The sequence below is a fragment of the Myzus persicae genome, unplaced genomic scaffold, assembly GCF_001856785.1.
Source record: "Myzus persicae strain clone G006 unplaced genomic scaffold, MPER_G0061.0, whole genome shotgun sequence".
NCBI classification, from domain to species: Eukaryota; Metazoa; Arthropoda; class Insecta; order Hemiptera; family Aphididae; genus Myzus; species Myzus persicae.
In genome coordinates this window covers 347,546-363,223 of record NW_019101449.1, presented here as the reverse complement: position 1 = coordinate 363,223, position 15,678 = coordinate 347,546, and the positions used below count along the sequence as shown (strand labels likewise).

Sequence of the window (15,678 nt, the reverse complement as noted above, 5' to 3'; positions counted from 1 at the left end):
TGAAAATAAAAATATTTTCATTGGCCTGTGTCTGTCATTATGTCATTTTTTCCAACGTAACTATTATATCGTCCGAAAAGGTACTCGTCGTCTGTTATTTAGTTGGGAGCGCCGATCGTGATAGGTTTTTTCTGGATTTTCGGAGGGCCTATAAAATATATATAATTATTAACTTTGTTTTGTTTCATCTGAAAAAAAATACACTCGGGGACTGGTACCCAGATAAACCGGTTCCGAGACTTCCAATCCAACCAGAACCGATATCCCGATCTATATTATTACTGTTATTGCCAGCTATCCTCCCGATGATCGTGATGTCTACAACTATATAGCTGCTTTATTATAGTATCGGTCTGTTGTGTTCACATATGTCAGCCGCGTGTCAGCGAAATCCTACGATTCATCAGCCTCCCTCTCCGTCCATTCGTTTCGGTCCGTTTTAGATTCGTACACTGCATATTGTGTGATCTAGTTCATCGTCAGCAATAATACACGACATATAATACACAACGCTTCTATTGTGTGCCTATACTCGTGTTATGGAAACCCGAAACAGCCTGTGCGCTGTCAAACCGAACGAAAAGGAGGGGGGGAAGTTTTTTGATAGTTAACTTTTCAACCGATCCACCTGATTCATCTATACTCACAGCTATTGAACTATCCAATAATAATATATTCCATTATTCCTACTATCTTAGATCTTAAAATATACTTTTGACTAACCGGGTTATGTGAAGTTTCAAATCGGGTTATTGGGTTATAAATTACCATATTTAGCTGTGCACTATAAAGAATATTTGAAAAGATAAAGTGGAATTTAGTGCGTTTATTTTTTTTCATAAAAGTTTCATTTACAAAAAACCAATGAATTCGCACAACCACGCTTTACAATATTATTATCAACGTTTTAAATATTTTTGAAGCACTAGATTATTATTTATATTAACTAAGCCCTTGTATGACGCCCCTCTCTTATCACAGCCTATATTATATTGTATAGGAATAAACTTGTTGCTTGTAAATCATTGAATATCGTACCTTATGTTATCATACGATTCTTAAACTCATTATAAACAAGGTTAGGTTAACGCACTCGGTAGCTGGACTATAATGTACAAAGTATATTAAGTCCAGACCGGTATACCCATCATATTATTATAATATTTTAAACCACTTACCAATATCAGCCGATAGAGATTAGCCTGTTTATATAGTATCATAAGTTTGTGTGTGTATATTTTTATTATGGTTTATATCACTGTTCATTGTCTTGGAACGCCGGCACGTGGGTAATAAACCAGATCGTTTTCCCTTTTTTTCGTCTCCTCGGAGATTGTTTTATATATTAATTAAGACCGCGTATACAGACGGACGTTTTAACGAGCCGTGACCAATGATCAATTCGATCGTATCGGTTCTAGCAAACGTCATTTAAATACCGGCAGCGACGAACTGCGTGCACGCATATACAGCCAAAAAAAGTTTTATGACACCGGGACCGACATTTACTGTCGAGACGCCTGACATTTATTTTTTTATTTTTACAAGTAACACTAATGTTATGTATAATAATGTAACATGTATAATATATAAACATTATTGTATAATTTTATATTATGTAGGTACAATAAATACACTGCACCGGCGAATGACGGTGTTGCTGCGGGACCGCGAGGCGCGAGAGGGAATAACTGCCACAGGCGATATTCACTCGCAAACTCGATCACGATTGGCCAATTACGGTTTAGGAATTCGCCTTGGGCTTCCCGTATGATAATAATAATAATAAGCGCGTTTTAGAAGGTGCGCGGCAGTGGCCATCCTGACAGCGAGGAAAGGAAAAAAATGACTAATGTTCTCCGCCGTGCCGCGGTATACACATATAGTATATAATATAATACTACCTTCAAGGTCGTCCAAGTATATACAGGGTGATTCACCAAGCATCTTCACCCCCGTGTAATCCTTTAAACAAACATATATTTGTTTTGATTTTTTTTTTTTTGACAAACTTGTAGACTTATTCTTCAAATAAGTACTTAGATTTTATATTACATAAACATAGAAAGGGTGTCCTGTGGTGGTACAAACTTCTTTTTTCCAATGAAAATTTCCCTTTTTACTGTGTAAATTATTGGGTAGATGGTTTATTGAATTTTTCGACGTAATCAAAACACAAGTAGGGTTCCTTTATTTTTAAAATATAATGTAACAAAGATAATAGAAAAACGATAAATACATAAGACATGGAATACTGACGATTTTAAAATTTGCCTGAATAATGTACTTGGAAAAATATTTTTCATCTATTTTACGTTCACGCATAATAAATAATAATCATTATATTCATACTCTAATCCAAAAACCCAAATTTGAATAAAATGCATATATAATTTAAGGACAAAGTGAGGTTGAGCGTGCCGGGTGAAGAATCATCCTGTATAATTCATTTGCAGCGGCCGAGTGGCTCAATCACATATTCACATGTTAATTGTATAACCGAATGTCTGGCTGACGCGCAATTGTGGTATACCTTACCGGTGTGTGTCGTGTGTGATTTATTATAGTCGCCACAGACGGCAGGGTTGGTACGGAATTATTGCCAGTTTCGATTTACATAATTTTTGTGCACGGCCAGCAACAGCAGTGAGTAGTGACAGTCTGTCATAGTGCCATGAACCACGGCGACCGATTATGCTCGTTTAATGGCGCACACCCTCTGTGAGTGTGTGTGTGTGTGTGTGTGTTTTTTTTAATCTGTGACGACGACGATTACATATCATTATGTGTATGTCGCTGGTTTCGCGATTACGGAATGATGTATATACTATAATAATAAAAATATATAACTCGGCTTCGACTGCCGGAGAGTGCTGCAGTGTTTGAGTGTGTGTGTGTGGGTGGACCGTAAGGGTTTTGCCACGTGTTAGCCCGCGCCTACGCATTTTACTTTATATTATTATTGTGTTGTATACTCTCTCACACGCACGCACGCACTCGCACACACACACACACACACACACACATAAACATACAGCCCTCGAAATTGAAGTTTAGTAAGAGACTTCGGTGTATTTTTTTTGTTCTTTTCATCGTCCTAACGACGCGTAGAGTTAAAAGTGTTTCAGATCACGATCTCAATAATATACAATTTATATTTATATATAATACGCTGTTATATATTATGTATGTAGATTCAGCATACACCCGCAGTGACTCTCCCCATTCAAATCCGAATGACATTAGTCACTCGATAGTCGATACCATTGTGCTTTGAGTAATGAGCATACATAAAGGGCACAACTAAAATCGGCATTTCGATGTTTATTATAGTTTCTCCTCGAACGATGATATATATATAAGTATATAAGATAGGCATAAAATGTATATATAATATACATATATAGGCAGCCGAGTTTTAAACAATAGTTATGTGGATACATTTTATGTAAATTCGACGGAGAGTCAATACATAACCCGATAACGTTTTATACCTTTCTTGTATATTTATCCCCTAGGTCATTTTAATAAAATCATTATTATTTGTACTTTTCCAAAATGTATTAACAAATAATTGGTAATGATAAACCACTATATATACTTATTCTTGCGCTGATATTCGTATATACATTATTAATAGTACGTACATATAGTTTAGGTTGAATAAATTATGTTGAATATGTCGGAAAGCTTAAAAAAAACTTATAAAAAAATATATAATAATTTCAATTCATAAAAACTACGTTTATGTAAATGATAATAATATGTTAACAATGCTTACCCTTTGAAGTTTGTGTACATATTATATTAATACCTATATTATGCAATTAAGTGTTATACATTCCAATCCAATATGATATTCGGTAACAGTTAAAATAAATTGTCTAGTTAGATACCATAATATATATTAAATACGAGTTCCTATATAATAATATGTAGTACGTGATCTGATCGAATGTTGTTGTATCTACTATCTATATTCTACATTTCTACGCATCGTGTGTCCCTACGCTACGAATTGTTGGCATAAATATTTATCTAATACCTACCTACCTAATATAATATTGTGTTTTACACATTACAGGTGTTTACATATTTTTATTTCGTTGTTTTAGATAACTCCGACGACTAATGGCGGCGTACCAAAGCACAAGCGGAACTCGACGTTCCCAGGTCCGAACACTACATCCGGCGCTCTGAATGGACCAGTTGTAGTCAGAGGTAAATTATTGAATATTAACAATGACTTTATTGTGTGTGCACAGCAACGTGCGTGTGCGTGTTTATCAACCAAAAGGAAAATAATAGAATAATAATAATAATAAATATATAATGCAATTTTACTTCCGGCGGATGGGGGCATACCAGCGTCCGCGCTGGGGCACTCGAACTCGCTACTGCTACCACAGTAGTGCCCGCTCGCGTTATCCTTGGATCTGATATATAAAACGCGCGTGTGCAGGCAATTGTGTAACGGGTTCGCGTCGGACGCCGGTTAAACTGGTTGCTATATATAATAATATATAGGTACGTGGATACCTATACCTATGTTTAATATAATGTAAATACGTAATTAAACCAATTCGAACATTCTTTTCGGTTTGCGTCAATATAATATTCTGAACGTGAAAAAATCGTCGGGCTCTGCGTATATCAACTGTACATAATATGTTGTACCTATACTATACTATACTTATATTATAATACGCACACGTCTCGACAACTGTCCGCGCGCTCGACAAATGTCCTTATATATTATTATAATACGTATAAATTAACGCGTTGTCGAGCCTCGACTTTTTACTATAATATTACGGTCTTGTCTTGGTATTCAAATTAACTGTATAGTTTCGTATGTAAACACACATGTGCATACATATATTATACGCGTTTGTACAAATAGGTATAATATTCCACCTCGATTCTCTTCCCGAGTGTGCGTACTGCGTAGTACCTTATATTTACTGATTTAATTTTCCCTCCGGTATTATATGTGGCGATGTTTCCATTTTATTTGCATATGCCGCGTATTATGTGTGAAAATATTTTTTTGTTAGAATATTGCGCGTGGCGTTTTGTTGTAATTCGGTTTTTTTGGAATCCTATCGAATTATTATGCACCGCAGTTCCTATCGCACCTATGTACGTATATATATATATGACATCTATAATCTATACATCGTCTAAAACCGCAAAAACGGGATATCATGACTGTTTGGATGTGTTTTCACGCAACCACACACGGCTTCGGTAAATATTATATACCTCGTGGATAATATTCTTATTACCTACAATATATTATACAGTGTGTGAAAAATAAAAATTATTATTCGTAACCATTCGTTTTTAGAAATTCTTGCGTGCAGCCTTATATCATAAAAATATAAAAAGTACCTATATATTTTAGTATATGTTTACACACTATAGTCAAAATTATTTAAATTGATCGTTCAGCGATCTAAACACAAAAACTGTTTACATACAAAAATACCTAATGTATCTCTTAAAAGACAATAATAGTAGTATGCGTTTATTTTATTATTTATTTAATATCTGGCTCGTTTTTTATATTTGTTTTATTTGGTTCTATGCATATGTTCATGTTCTTCTAGGTTTTCTTTTTTAACAACTGTGCACTACTATAGACGAGTATATAGTATAAATTATAAGTTATACGACATTTCAGCAGAATCCATTATCGACCAATGGCGTCATTTGGTTGGGCGTGGAGATTACTCAGTACGTACATTCATTCTAATCTAGAAGTATCTGTATAATATGGTTAGCTCGATATAGTCATATAGAGACAGTCATTTTAAGAAGTACTAACTACTATTATAGAGTATAGTTGTTAAGCTATTATAACTAACTAGAACATCGAGACTACCGCCAATTGGATTTTTTTGTTGCACGAGCTTAGCTAAGGGACATAATACATATGGGATTATATGTATGAAAAATTTCAAACGTATGTGCGTTACATCTAAGTACTTCCACAGAAATATTGTAGTCTGCACGTTCCGTACACTATTGCTTGTTACCAGTACAAATTAAATATATAAAATGAAATATTCAATAATTCTGACGAATACTCATAGTTCATAGGTATTCTATACTAGATGTAGGCAGGCTGAATGGTTTTCCTTATTGTCTATGATAATAAAGTCAGTCAAAAACTGAAATGACTGCTCTCTTCCGCAGGTCGGATGTACCGAGGAGCGTACCTGCAGAATGTTAAGCAATAATATGACACACGCAGCAGTCCGTCCTGTTCCCATTAATCTCGTAATCACGTCGTGGTCGCGCGTTCTTATTATATTAGGTATTATGTTATACGTTTAGGTACCGTTGTGTACGACATTAATAGGAGACACTGTTGCAGTCCACGTGCCTGTGATAGATTTCTATGCAGCGTGTATATTATAGTAGGTAGGTACCTACCCTGGCTCCGATGTCACAGTTTTTCGCTATTTTTTTTTGCCTGCAGAGTCCGATCGTTTGCGTATCGCATCATTATCTTAAATTCTATGGGCCGCAGCGCACATGACGAGCGTGTTGAAAAGAAGATAGCCCCTCGGCCGTGTTCACTGTTCAATATTCAAAACGACGCGTCCCGCCGTAAGACTATATAGTGTACGGCCACCGGTCATCGTCCTCTTTTGTGGTGGTTTCACGATCTGATTAATATTAATAATGATGAAAAAAAAATGGCACATCTATATAGACAAGAGACACATTTAATAAAAATATTAACCCAAATTCTATCGAAATACATCATATCGTTATCTGATTGCGCCCTCGAATATTAATTGGTGTCGAAAAAAAACACCGTCAGCGGCATAACTAAAGATCGTAGCGGCGTTCTTTTGGTTTAATTAGAAGCTCGAAAACAAGCGCTTTGATAAATCTCGCCCTCAGTAATAGAATTTCAGGTTTAGTAAAAAAAAGAAAAATAACCAGTTTTGTCATTTTACACGAGAACAGTCGGGTTCGGTCACAATTACCCGCGAAATTTTGCATATATGTATGTAATATGATAAATATAAATGTTTTAACGTCGATGGCGGTATAAAGGTTAAATCTGCGGTAAAGCCAGTTTGCTATTTTTTTTCTCTATCTCTGGCGTACCACTTCGTGTTGACGGAGTGCGTATGAAAAGTTAAAACCATATTTGATTAGTTATCGCCTGTAGAGAGTAATTGCTAATACTAAATATATAATATATTCTTGTATACCTATCTTTTATATTGGCAACATTGCTTCAATAACTCTCAATTTGGTCATTATATTATTATTATAATTTTTTAATTATATATATATATAGCGCAACTACAGTTCAATTATATTATTCAGATTTAGTATAATATTTTAAACGTGATTTAGAAATACGATGACGTGTATACATTTTGCAAAAAAAAATGGTTTTAAAAAAATTATAGTACGGGACCCGTAACACGTATAACCAATTATTCATATTATTATATTATTACAAAGCCTGCACTTTTAAATAAGACGCCATTTATATTTTTTGTTTTTTTTTTGCGTTTAAATTTAATTAAATGCTTATATGGAGCGTGTGTGTCTGTTTTTTTTTATTTAGGATATGCTAAAATAGTAGCTTTAAACGGGTTTTGCGTGGTATATAATGAAATATAGTTTTATGTTAATTTTTTTCTATAGACAAATGACAAACGATTACTCTCTCGCCGACTTCCCAAAATGAACACATTTTTGATATTTTTATAAAATTCTTTTATTTTAATTATCTCAGAAACAATACCAAAATTCTCAAAACACAGGCAGTGCCTTGTTATAAATTATAATAGAATTTTTCATGTTGATGTTAAGACTTAAAATGTAAATCGTGATTCGTGACGTGTTTGAATAATATTGCTATTACCGGTATAGAGAAACAAATTTATTTTAAATATATTGATATCGATCTATATTTGCATATAATAAACGTATATACGGTCCCAAGCGTTGGTTTATTATACTATCAAATAGGTAATAGGCATAATCTGTGTATTAATCTGTTATTACGTAATGATGTAATATGCAGGACGCAGGTTATTATTATTATTTCTTGGTCGAAACCGATCTACCGGGTTAATGCCTGGATGTCAATTAATGAAAAAATTAAAATTCGATATGTATAATTCAACATTAGAGAGTTCGTACATTTTGGTATATGTATGTGATATTATTATAAATTGGAACGGGATTAGAAAAGTGTTCTAATGAGTAATTACTTCCTGCCATATAATAATAATATTATTATGCGTCTATAATATTATATACGCGTACGCGTATTATATTACAAATGCGGTGCACGTTTTCTACGTATAGATTTTCGTTAACAAATGAAAAAAACATTACCAAAAATGTGAATAAACAATGCTCTTCGTATTATGTACGACGTGTAACGATTAATAAAGCGTGTGTATACCACTGAGGCGTTGAACCAACTTCCGGTCAAATAATCTGGAAATTGAAAATTTGAACCACGTAATATAATATAATACATAGGTACTAGGTATACATAAACAATTCGATGCTTTTTATTTACGATTTAACTAGGCCAAAATATTAAACGAAATTTAATAGATTTTTGGCCGTTTTACAGCATAAGCATATAGTTGCATAATGGTATAGACAATGATTCTATAATGCTACTATATACTCAATGATACAGTCGTTTAAAAATAGAAATATTATGTTAAATTAATTTATGATCGTGTAATATTTTTCTTGGTTTTCATAACTTTTATCATACTTCAAAATAACTGTACTATACTATAGTTGAATGACGAAAATGTTTGTACTTTTATTTTTATTTTTTCGTTCCTTTATTGTTACAAAAATGGAAGGTACCTATTAAATGATATTAAATTTGATACCTGCAATAAGAATGTCATAAAAGTATTTTTACTTAAGACCTGGCCTGCTCTAATTTAGCTAAAATCATTAAAATTGTTGTCATTGCCCACTGGATAAACTTGACATTCAAACGCCGTTAACAGTACCTATGTCCAAATTTTTAAGTATTTAAATAGGTAGCTAATTAAATTCGACACTGTTGAATAAATTATTTTTTTATATCCGCATAGTCGAATCGATAAATTTAACGGTAATGTTGATGAGTTGCTATTTTTAAACAGAAAATATATTTATTTATTTTTATTATTTCATATTCTCGAGATCGCTTAGTTGAAAAAAAAATTATCTCGAGATGCTATCGCCTGAATAAATATTTAGAATAAACCGTAAATAATATCACAGACAAAAATATATTGTTCAATCTACATATAAAAATACATATTTTGTACCAAACTAAATAATATTTTGTTGTAAAGAGTACTTACATTATTTTATATTTTACTTAAAATTCTCTGATCTTTTTTGTACTAATCATGATATTTTATTCAGCCATGTGAATATTAAGTTAGAGAATCATTTGATGAAAAAGAATAATTTGTTTAACACAGTATATTGCACTGTTGTAGGAACTAAGTAAATACTATAGGTTTGTTATGTAGAATGGTTAGTCAAAACCCAAATTTTAATTGAATGTTGTTGAGAATTAATTCTTACGTAATGTTAATATTTTAAAACAGTGGCAAGTAATAGTTCAAACAAAATAATACAAACTATTTTATCTTTACACTTTGTTTGAGTCTGTTAACATTTCTGTAAACAAACTTTTACTCGGTTTGTTTTCAATCATAATACGTACTGACAGTTGGAAAACATCTCTTTATCTTCACTCGTGATGCCCACTAGTAAATAACATTATACATCAAATTTGTCTGAGTATACCTATATATTATGTTTAATTTATATATTATCTTTGGATGCAGTTGTTATCTGCAGCTTTAGTGTAGACGACTTCTCCAAGACTGCGCAGTGGTGTGACGTGAGGTGGGTCTAACTACAAAAAAATATAAAACTGCAAAAATAATACAAAACTCGCATCGTCGTATTATAACTGCAGCATGCCCTCCGCGAAACTTGACACCGCCACACCGGTCAGAGAAATCTTACATTTTTGCCCACCCGCCCGGCCTGTCACTACAGCCGACTCCCGTGTCGCGTTTGGTAATGTGTGTGTGTGTGTGTGTGTGTCTCTCTCTCTCTCTCTCTCTCTCTCTCTCTCTCTCTCTCTCTCTCTCTTTCCTCGATGGTACTTTTCGGGCGGTTAATTAACGTGGATTTGAAAAAAAATCGTGTTATAAACGGATTTTTCGGCGTAATATACTTATATACCTGACTATTCGATGCGAGAGAATAGCTACTCGTCGTGCACACCGGGTGGAGGAGTGTCGTGCCGTATACGCGTTTAATGAATGTCGTCGCAGAAATAGAAAAAAAAATGAAACTTGTGTGTGTATATGTGTCCGCTTGTAACGGTGTGTAGCGTTTGATGAAACCGCTCTCCGGATGCACACACATGCGATTAGGGCCGGTATATTACAAATCTTTCTCTGCCACATAGGTATAATATAATAATAGTTCGAGCACTCACGGCCCCGTATTAATTAGTATATATCATATTATATTTATGTATTTATATATATCCTATATCTATGTGTATACAATGATAATATGTACGTTCGCGCATTCCCGCTTGGTGGCCTAGTTTCCTTAATGAAAATAGTGACGCCGTACCTAAACTTATATATATATATATGTATGAAGAAAAAAACGCCGTGTACTACTCGCACCCGTGTAATGTTTATAATGATATTATGCGGACACACACATGTGCAATAATAATAATAATAATAATAATAATAACTGCACGCTGATGTATAACATATACTCGTTGGCATGTAATTAATATACGGTGCGAGTTTATATATTTATATACCTATGGAGGAAGCCCCCTACGGTGGAGACTCGGAAGTTCGTGTGTATTATACAGGATGATTCATGTGCATCACACTAGATGACACACTCGACACACTGCATCACTACGAAGTGACTGTTTTCTTAACACGATAACCTGACCTTTTATTTTACCAAACGATCATCTGAGCCACCCTATGACCGGAGTGGAAATGCAAATACGTTAGTCCTTATTATACTCGCCCTCCAACTCCAAAACAGTGTTACATCGTTTTTACAAAACATGTGTGGATTTTATGTGGCTGATGGTTCTATTACTTATTTCCATCGGAAAAGTCATTTTCAGCTGATTGACTTTGGCTTCGTGGATGAGCTGATTTTCATATTATCTCTTGGCTCCGAATAATGTGGCCTTCCTGGTTTTCATCCTATACCCAGAAGTAACCCAACCCTTACCTAGAAGTTGTGTAGAGATGATTTTGAGTGTTCTGAGAATCGCCCTGTAAGCATATTACATTCCAGGGTGTATGGCTATATTAGTATACGTTTTGTCGAATCGCGGTCACCTCGCAAATAGATCGCCGCAACGGTCGGAGCCCACGGGACGTCCTAGCCGCAGGACCCCGGAGAAAGGGTTATTATAGGCACAAAAAGGATTGCCGTCGTATGTGTGTGACAATCGCATATTATAACGATCGCATTTACCGTACCTATATCGTCAAACCACAGCCTGCACCGCGGGTCCCAGCGGACTTATTATACTGCGGTCCTATATAGTCTTTTATGATCTTTCCTGGCAACTATATACCCAATAATGCGGCGAACTAGATATCGAACCGAACGTGACCGAATTGTCTACGTGCATATAAGGCCACGTGTATTACGATATTATGTATGCACGTAGTGTAAATTGACACAGAAATAATAAACAGTTCGATTTGGCCGAGTTCAGACACCGCGTCGAATTAATATAATATTCCTACAATCGTCGTCGATAAAGCATATAGGTATTTTGGCGAGTGAGCTATACGCACGACGCGTATTAATTCGACTTTATTTTTTATTTCGAACGATTTTCACCTTATTAGTAATATACCGCCGACAGCTCCGCAGCCACTGTATTGTATTATAGCCGTTAATCACTCATTCCGCGGATTGCACTAAATCTATTTCTGTGCGGAATGAGACAAGTATAAGCGAAATTTGCCAACGATTTCGATGCAATACAGTTAGTATACGATACAGCGAGGTTACTTAATGTCCTCTATTGTCTATATTTTATTATTACCTATTTATTTTATTTTAGAATATATACGGACCGAGCCCTTTTGTATAGAAACAGGATAAGTATATATTTTGGCTTGCAAAAGCAAGAGACAAGAAAAAATTACATAAAATTATTTAGAGAAAGATACACGAAGAAGTTAATAGTGTATTATTATTATTATTATTATTATTATTATTATTATTAGATACCTTGCTGTTCATATATATATATATATATCGATATCATTTTAAGGTTGTATTTACGCCGAGTCGAGGCGAGTGTCGTTAAAATAAACCTTTATACACGACATTCGTATTTGCTATTTCTTACAACTCGGGTCGTTATTGTTGTGTACAATTTCATTATCGTGTTACAATTATTGCCATATCATAATATTATTATATGTCTGTAATATTTCGTCATTATATTATTATTAAAGTGTCCTTCGAGCGTAGGGAATAAACTTCTTATTGTATCCGTTGAAAGTGTATTAAATATTTGAATGGGGCCAAGCAAAAAAAAAAGTTAAGCCAAGTGTATACCTCCTACCTAGGTAATTACCGACTGAAAAACAGTTTGGTGCTATTCAGGGCCGTTTAAATTTCGTTTTTGAAAATATTGGTTCAGGACGTTATTTATTATTATAACATAATATGAAACGTGGACTAAAACTAATAAATAAACACGAAGACGGTCTGTAATTATTTTTTTTTTTGCTTTTACTGTACAGAGCATTGCTCATTAAATATCCCATATTGTACGCGTTAATGACTATCATTATATGTACTACACGAACGTGCGTAAAAACTTAAAAATAAATACCTTATTAGAATATTATCCTTAGATACACCTCTCCACAAGGAATATTGACGTGACCGGTTGTCATGACGTGAGACAAAACGAAAAAAGAACTGCGCAGAAGAATATAATATTATAAAGTACTCACATTATGGGTTTTTTTTCAAATGTTAAGTATATAAAATCGGTTGTTCAATACCAAACAGGTGCACACTCGTTCACGAATAGATATGTTTATAGAGGAGAGAATAATATAAAGAAATTCTTGCCGATGGAGATACATCGTTTGGGTATTATTTATTTTTTTCCACCGACGATATTATATTATTATTATTATTTATTATTATTATTACGTCTGAGGAGAATTGTTCGACGTGCGTGCGTGTATATTATATACCTATATACTGTTTAGGGGCCGGCCGGCTGCAGTCCATAAATATACAATTAAATCCCTCGCGGACGAAAGGGATTCGTCGAAGTAAAAAAAAGAAAAAAAGAACTTCGTTTTATCCTGTCGAGTGATTTTTATGCTTGTGAACAACGTTCTTGTAATTTCTATTATAAATCATCGAGCATAAACCAGCTGTGATGAGTACCTATATACATATAATAATATTACCTATATAAAATAATGTTTTGTACGTCTCTTAGAATATTACAGCCTCGTGGCGTGCCGTAGTCTTTGGCACTGCTGTTTATACTATATACCTATCTTTATAATATCCAACAATGTGTAGTTTTAGAATCCACTGCCGTTTGTTCTGAAAAGTGTGAATGTTTCACAGGAATAAGTGTTGAATTAAGTGGGAGCATAGCATGTGATGCACCAAGTGCATATTTCGATCCTGGCGCGTCGCCCGTGAACGACCTGCGAATGGCTACGACGCACAAGTCGCATACGTGAATCATATTAAAAATAAATGTCGATTTGGAAGCTTGTCGTGACGGTTTTATTTTTGTGTAATTATAATAGACTGCAAGAACACCAAAGCCTTAAGTCGTGTGCAGTGAGAGACATATGGTACATAATTATAGTACGGTACGGAATTTGATCGGCATCTCGGCGTTTCTGTCCACCGAAAAATAAATGTCTTCATAGACTTCTCACAATTTTTTTTTCGATTTTCTCAGTAGGTTTGTGTGAATACCATGAACGTTCACTTTAGTTTTTGAAACTATATAGCAGACCAGCACAAGTAATTTAAATATTTCTAAACTTAATCGATAAAAGTTATTTTAATTGTTTATCCAAAATAAAGTATAACCGTGCTCCTTAAAAAACGTATTATATTGTCCCCTGGTTTGTGATGAAATTGTGATAATACATTTAGCGCGTGTTGTTGGAACTTATTATAATTGTATGTGTTGACGGTGACGGACTAATAATATATATAGTTTATGTATATAATGTGTATAAAGTATAATGCATGTAAGTATGTAACGTGCGTTCTAAATATTTCGTCGTTGGAATTCACTTCGTGGTGTCGCGTTACGAATATAATATTATATATTGCAGGTATAATGTGTACGTATTAATGTGATACTCGTTTGGGCACAGAACTCATTCAATTAATATATATAGGACGTCGACTGCTACATTGTTTAAACGCCGGACGGGCGACCAAAACAACAACCATTTTAAACAAACCTAATTTCAAAACGATCTTTATTATCCGTACAACGGCGAGAGTTTTCAATAATTTCGAATTAACTTTCGGTTAATTTTAAATATAATATTTGATAACCTGAAAGTTATGTACAATTAATAAGTGAAACGCCAAAGTGATATGTTGAATAGGTGGGTGGTTATTTGATCTTGCGTGAAGAATTCATCTATTGATCAAATTTTAGTGTGGGGGTGTATTTATTCAAATACGAGGTCGCGGCACCATGAGGTCACCTAGAGTTGTAGGAACGGGTAATTCGGAATAAGAATTGAAATGATAGCGATGGTTGATAATTCTCGAGTACAGCTAGGGGTTTAGCATTTTGTGCTGTTGGAACTGAGTGCAGAACTTGTGCAGAGCGAAATTTGAGACATGTCTATAATACCTAAAGGACACTATATAGTAATAGATATATATATAAAAAGATAATAAGATATTTGAAAGTTTTGTATTTTGTCAATTTTCGAAGGTTTGGATGAGTCCCAAATTTGTATTTCTTATGACCATATTGGCTTGAAGAGAAACTCGTAAAGATAAGTGATATTTTTCAGATGAATACGCTTAGATGTAAGAAGAGATCATAATTATTGTCGAAAGATGTTATTTAAAAGCAAGACGTTTAGTGTAGATGTGGGTTGACCATGTTAATTTACACGGTCTATAGGTTTAGGCCTAATAGTAATACGTATGTGTTGTGCAGTAGAGAGAAGTAGATTATTTAGTGTGACATTTTTTTGGTCTGAACGTAAATGTGCAGAGAATTGATTTTGATTCGATTCATTTTTACTTAATTTGTAGATAACATAATTAGAAATTGGGTCAGAAAGTAGTAAGACAATTCTTACTGTATTTCAATTTTCAATATTGCCGGAATAAAGTTCTTATATGCTAATATTTAGCCTTATAGGTATAATGACTGATGAGATACCGAGGTCGACGAAAGATTTTATTCCTGAAAATAAAATAATGAATAATCAAAAAAGCGATCAGATCATTATATAATGTACATATGGTGTGATGGGAGTCGTGTAATATATTAGGTACACACACACACACACACACACACACACACACACACACACACACACACACACACAC

At 34.1% G+C, this 15,678-nt stretch overlaps 1 protein-coding gene across 2 annotated transcripts in view; it reads left to right on the top strand.

Annotated features, from left to right (window-relative positions):
• Positions 1–15,678, top strand: part of LOC111029113 (protein outspread-like) — a 100,094-nt gene that overhangs the window by 59,072 nt on the left and 25,344 nt on the right. For both annotated transcript variants that reach the window (XM_022307987.1, XM_022307988.1), the window contains exon 5: positions 4,116–4,221. In XM_022307987.1, coding sequence (XP_022163679.1) covers positions 4,116–4,221 — 106 coding nt within the window. The remainder of the gene's footprint in view (positions 1–4,115; positions 4,222–15,678) is intronic.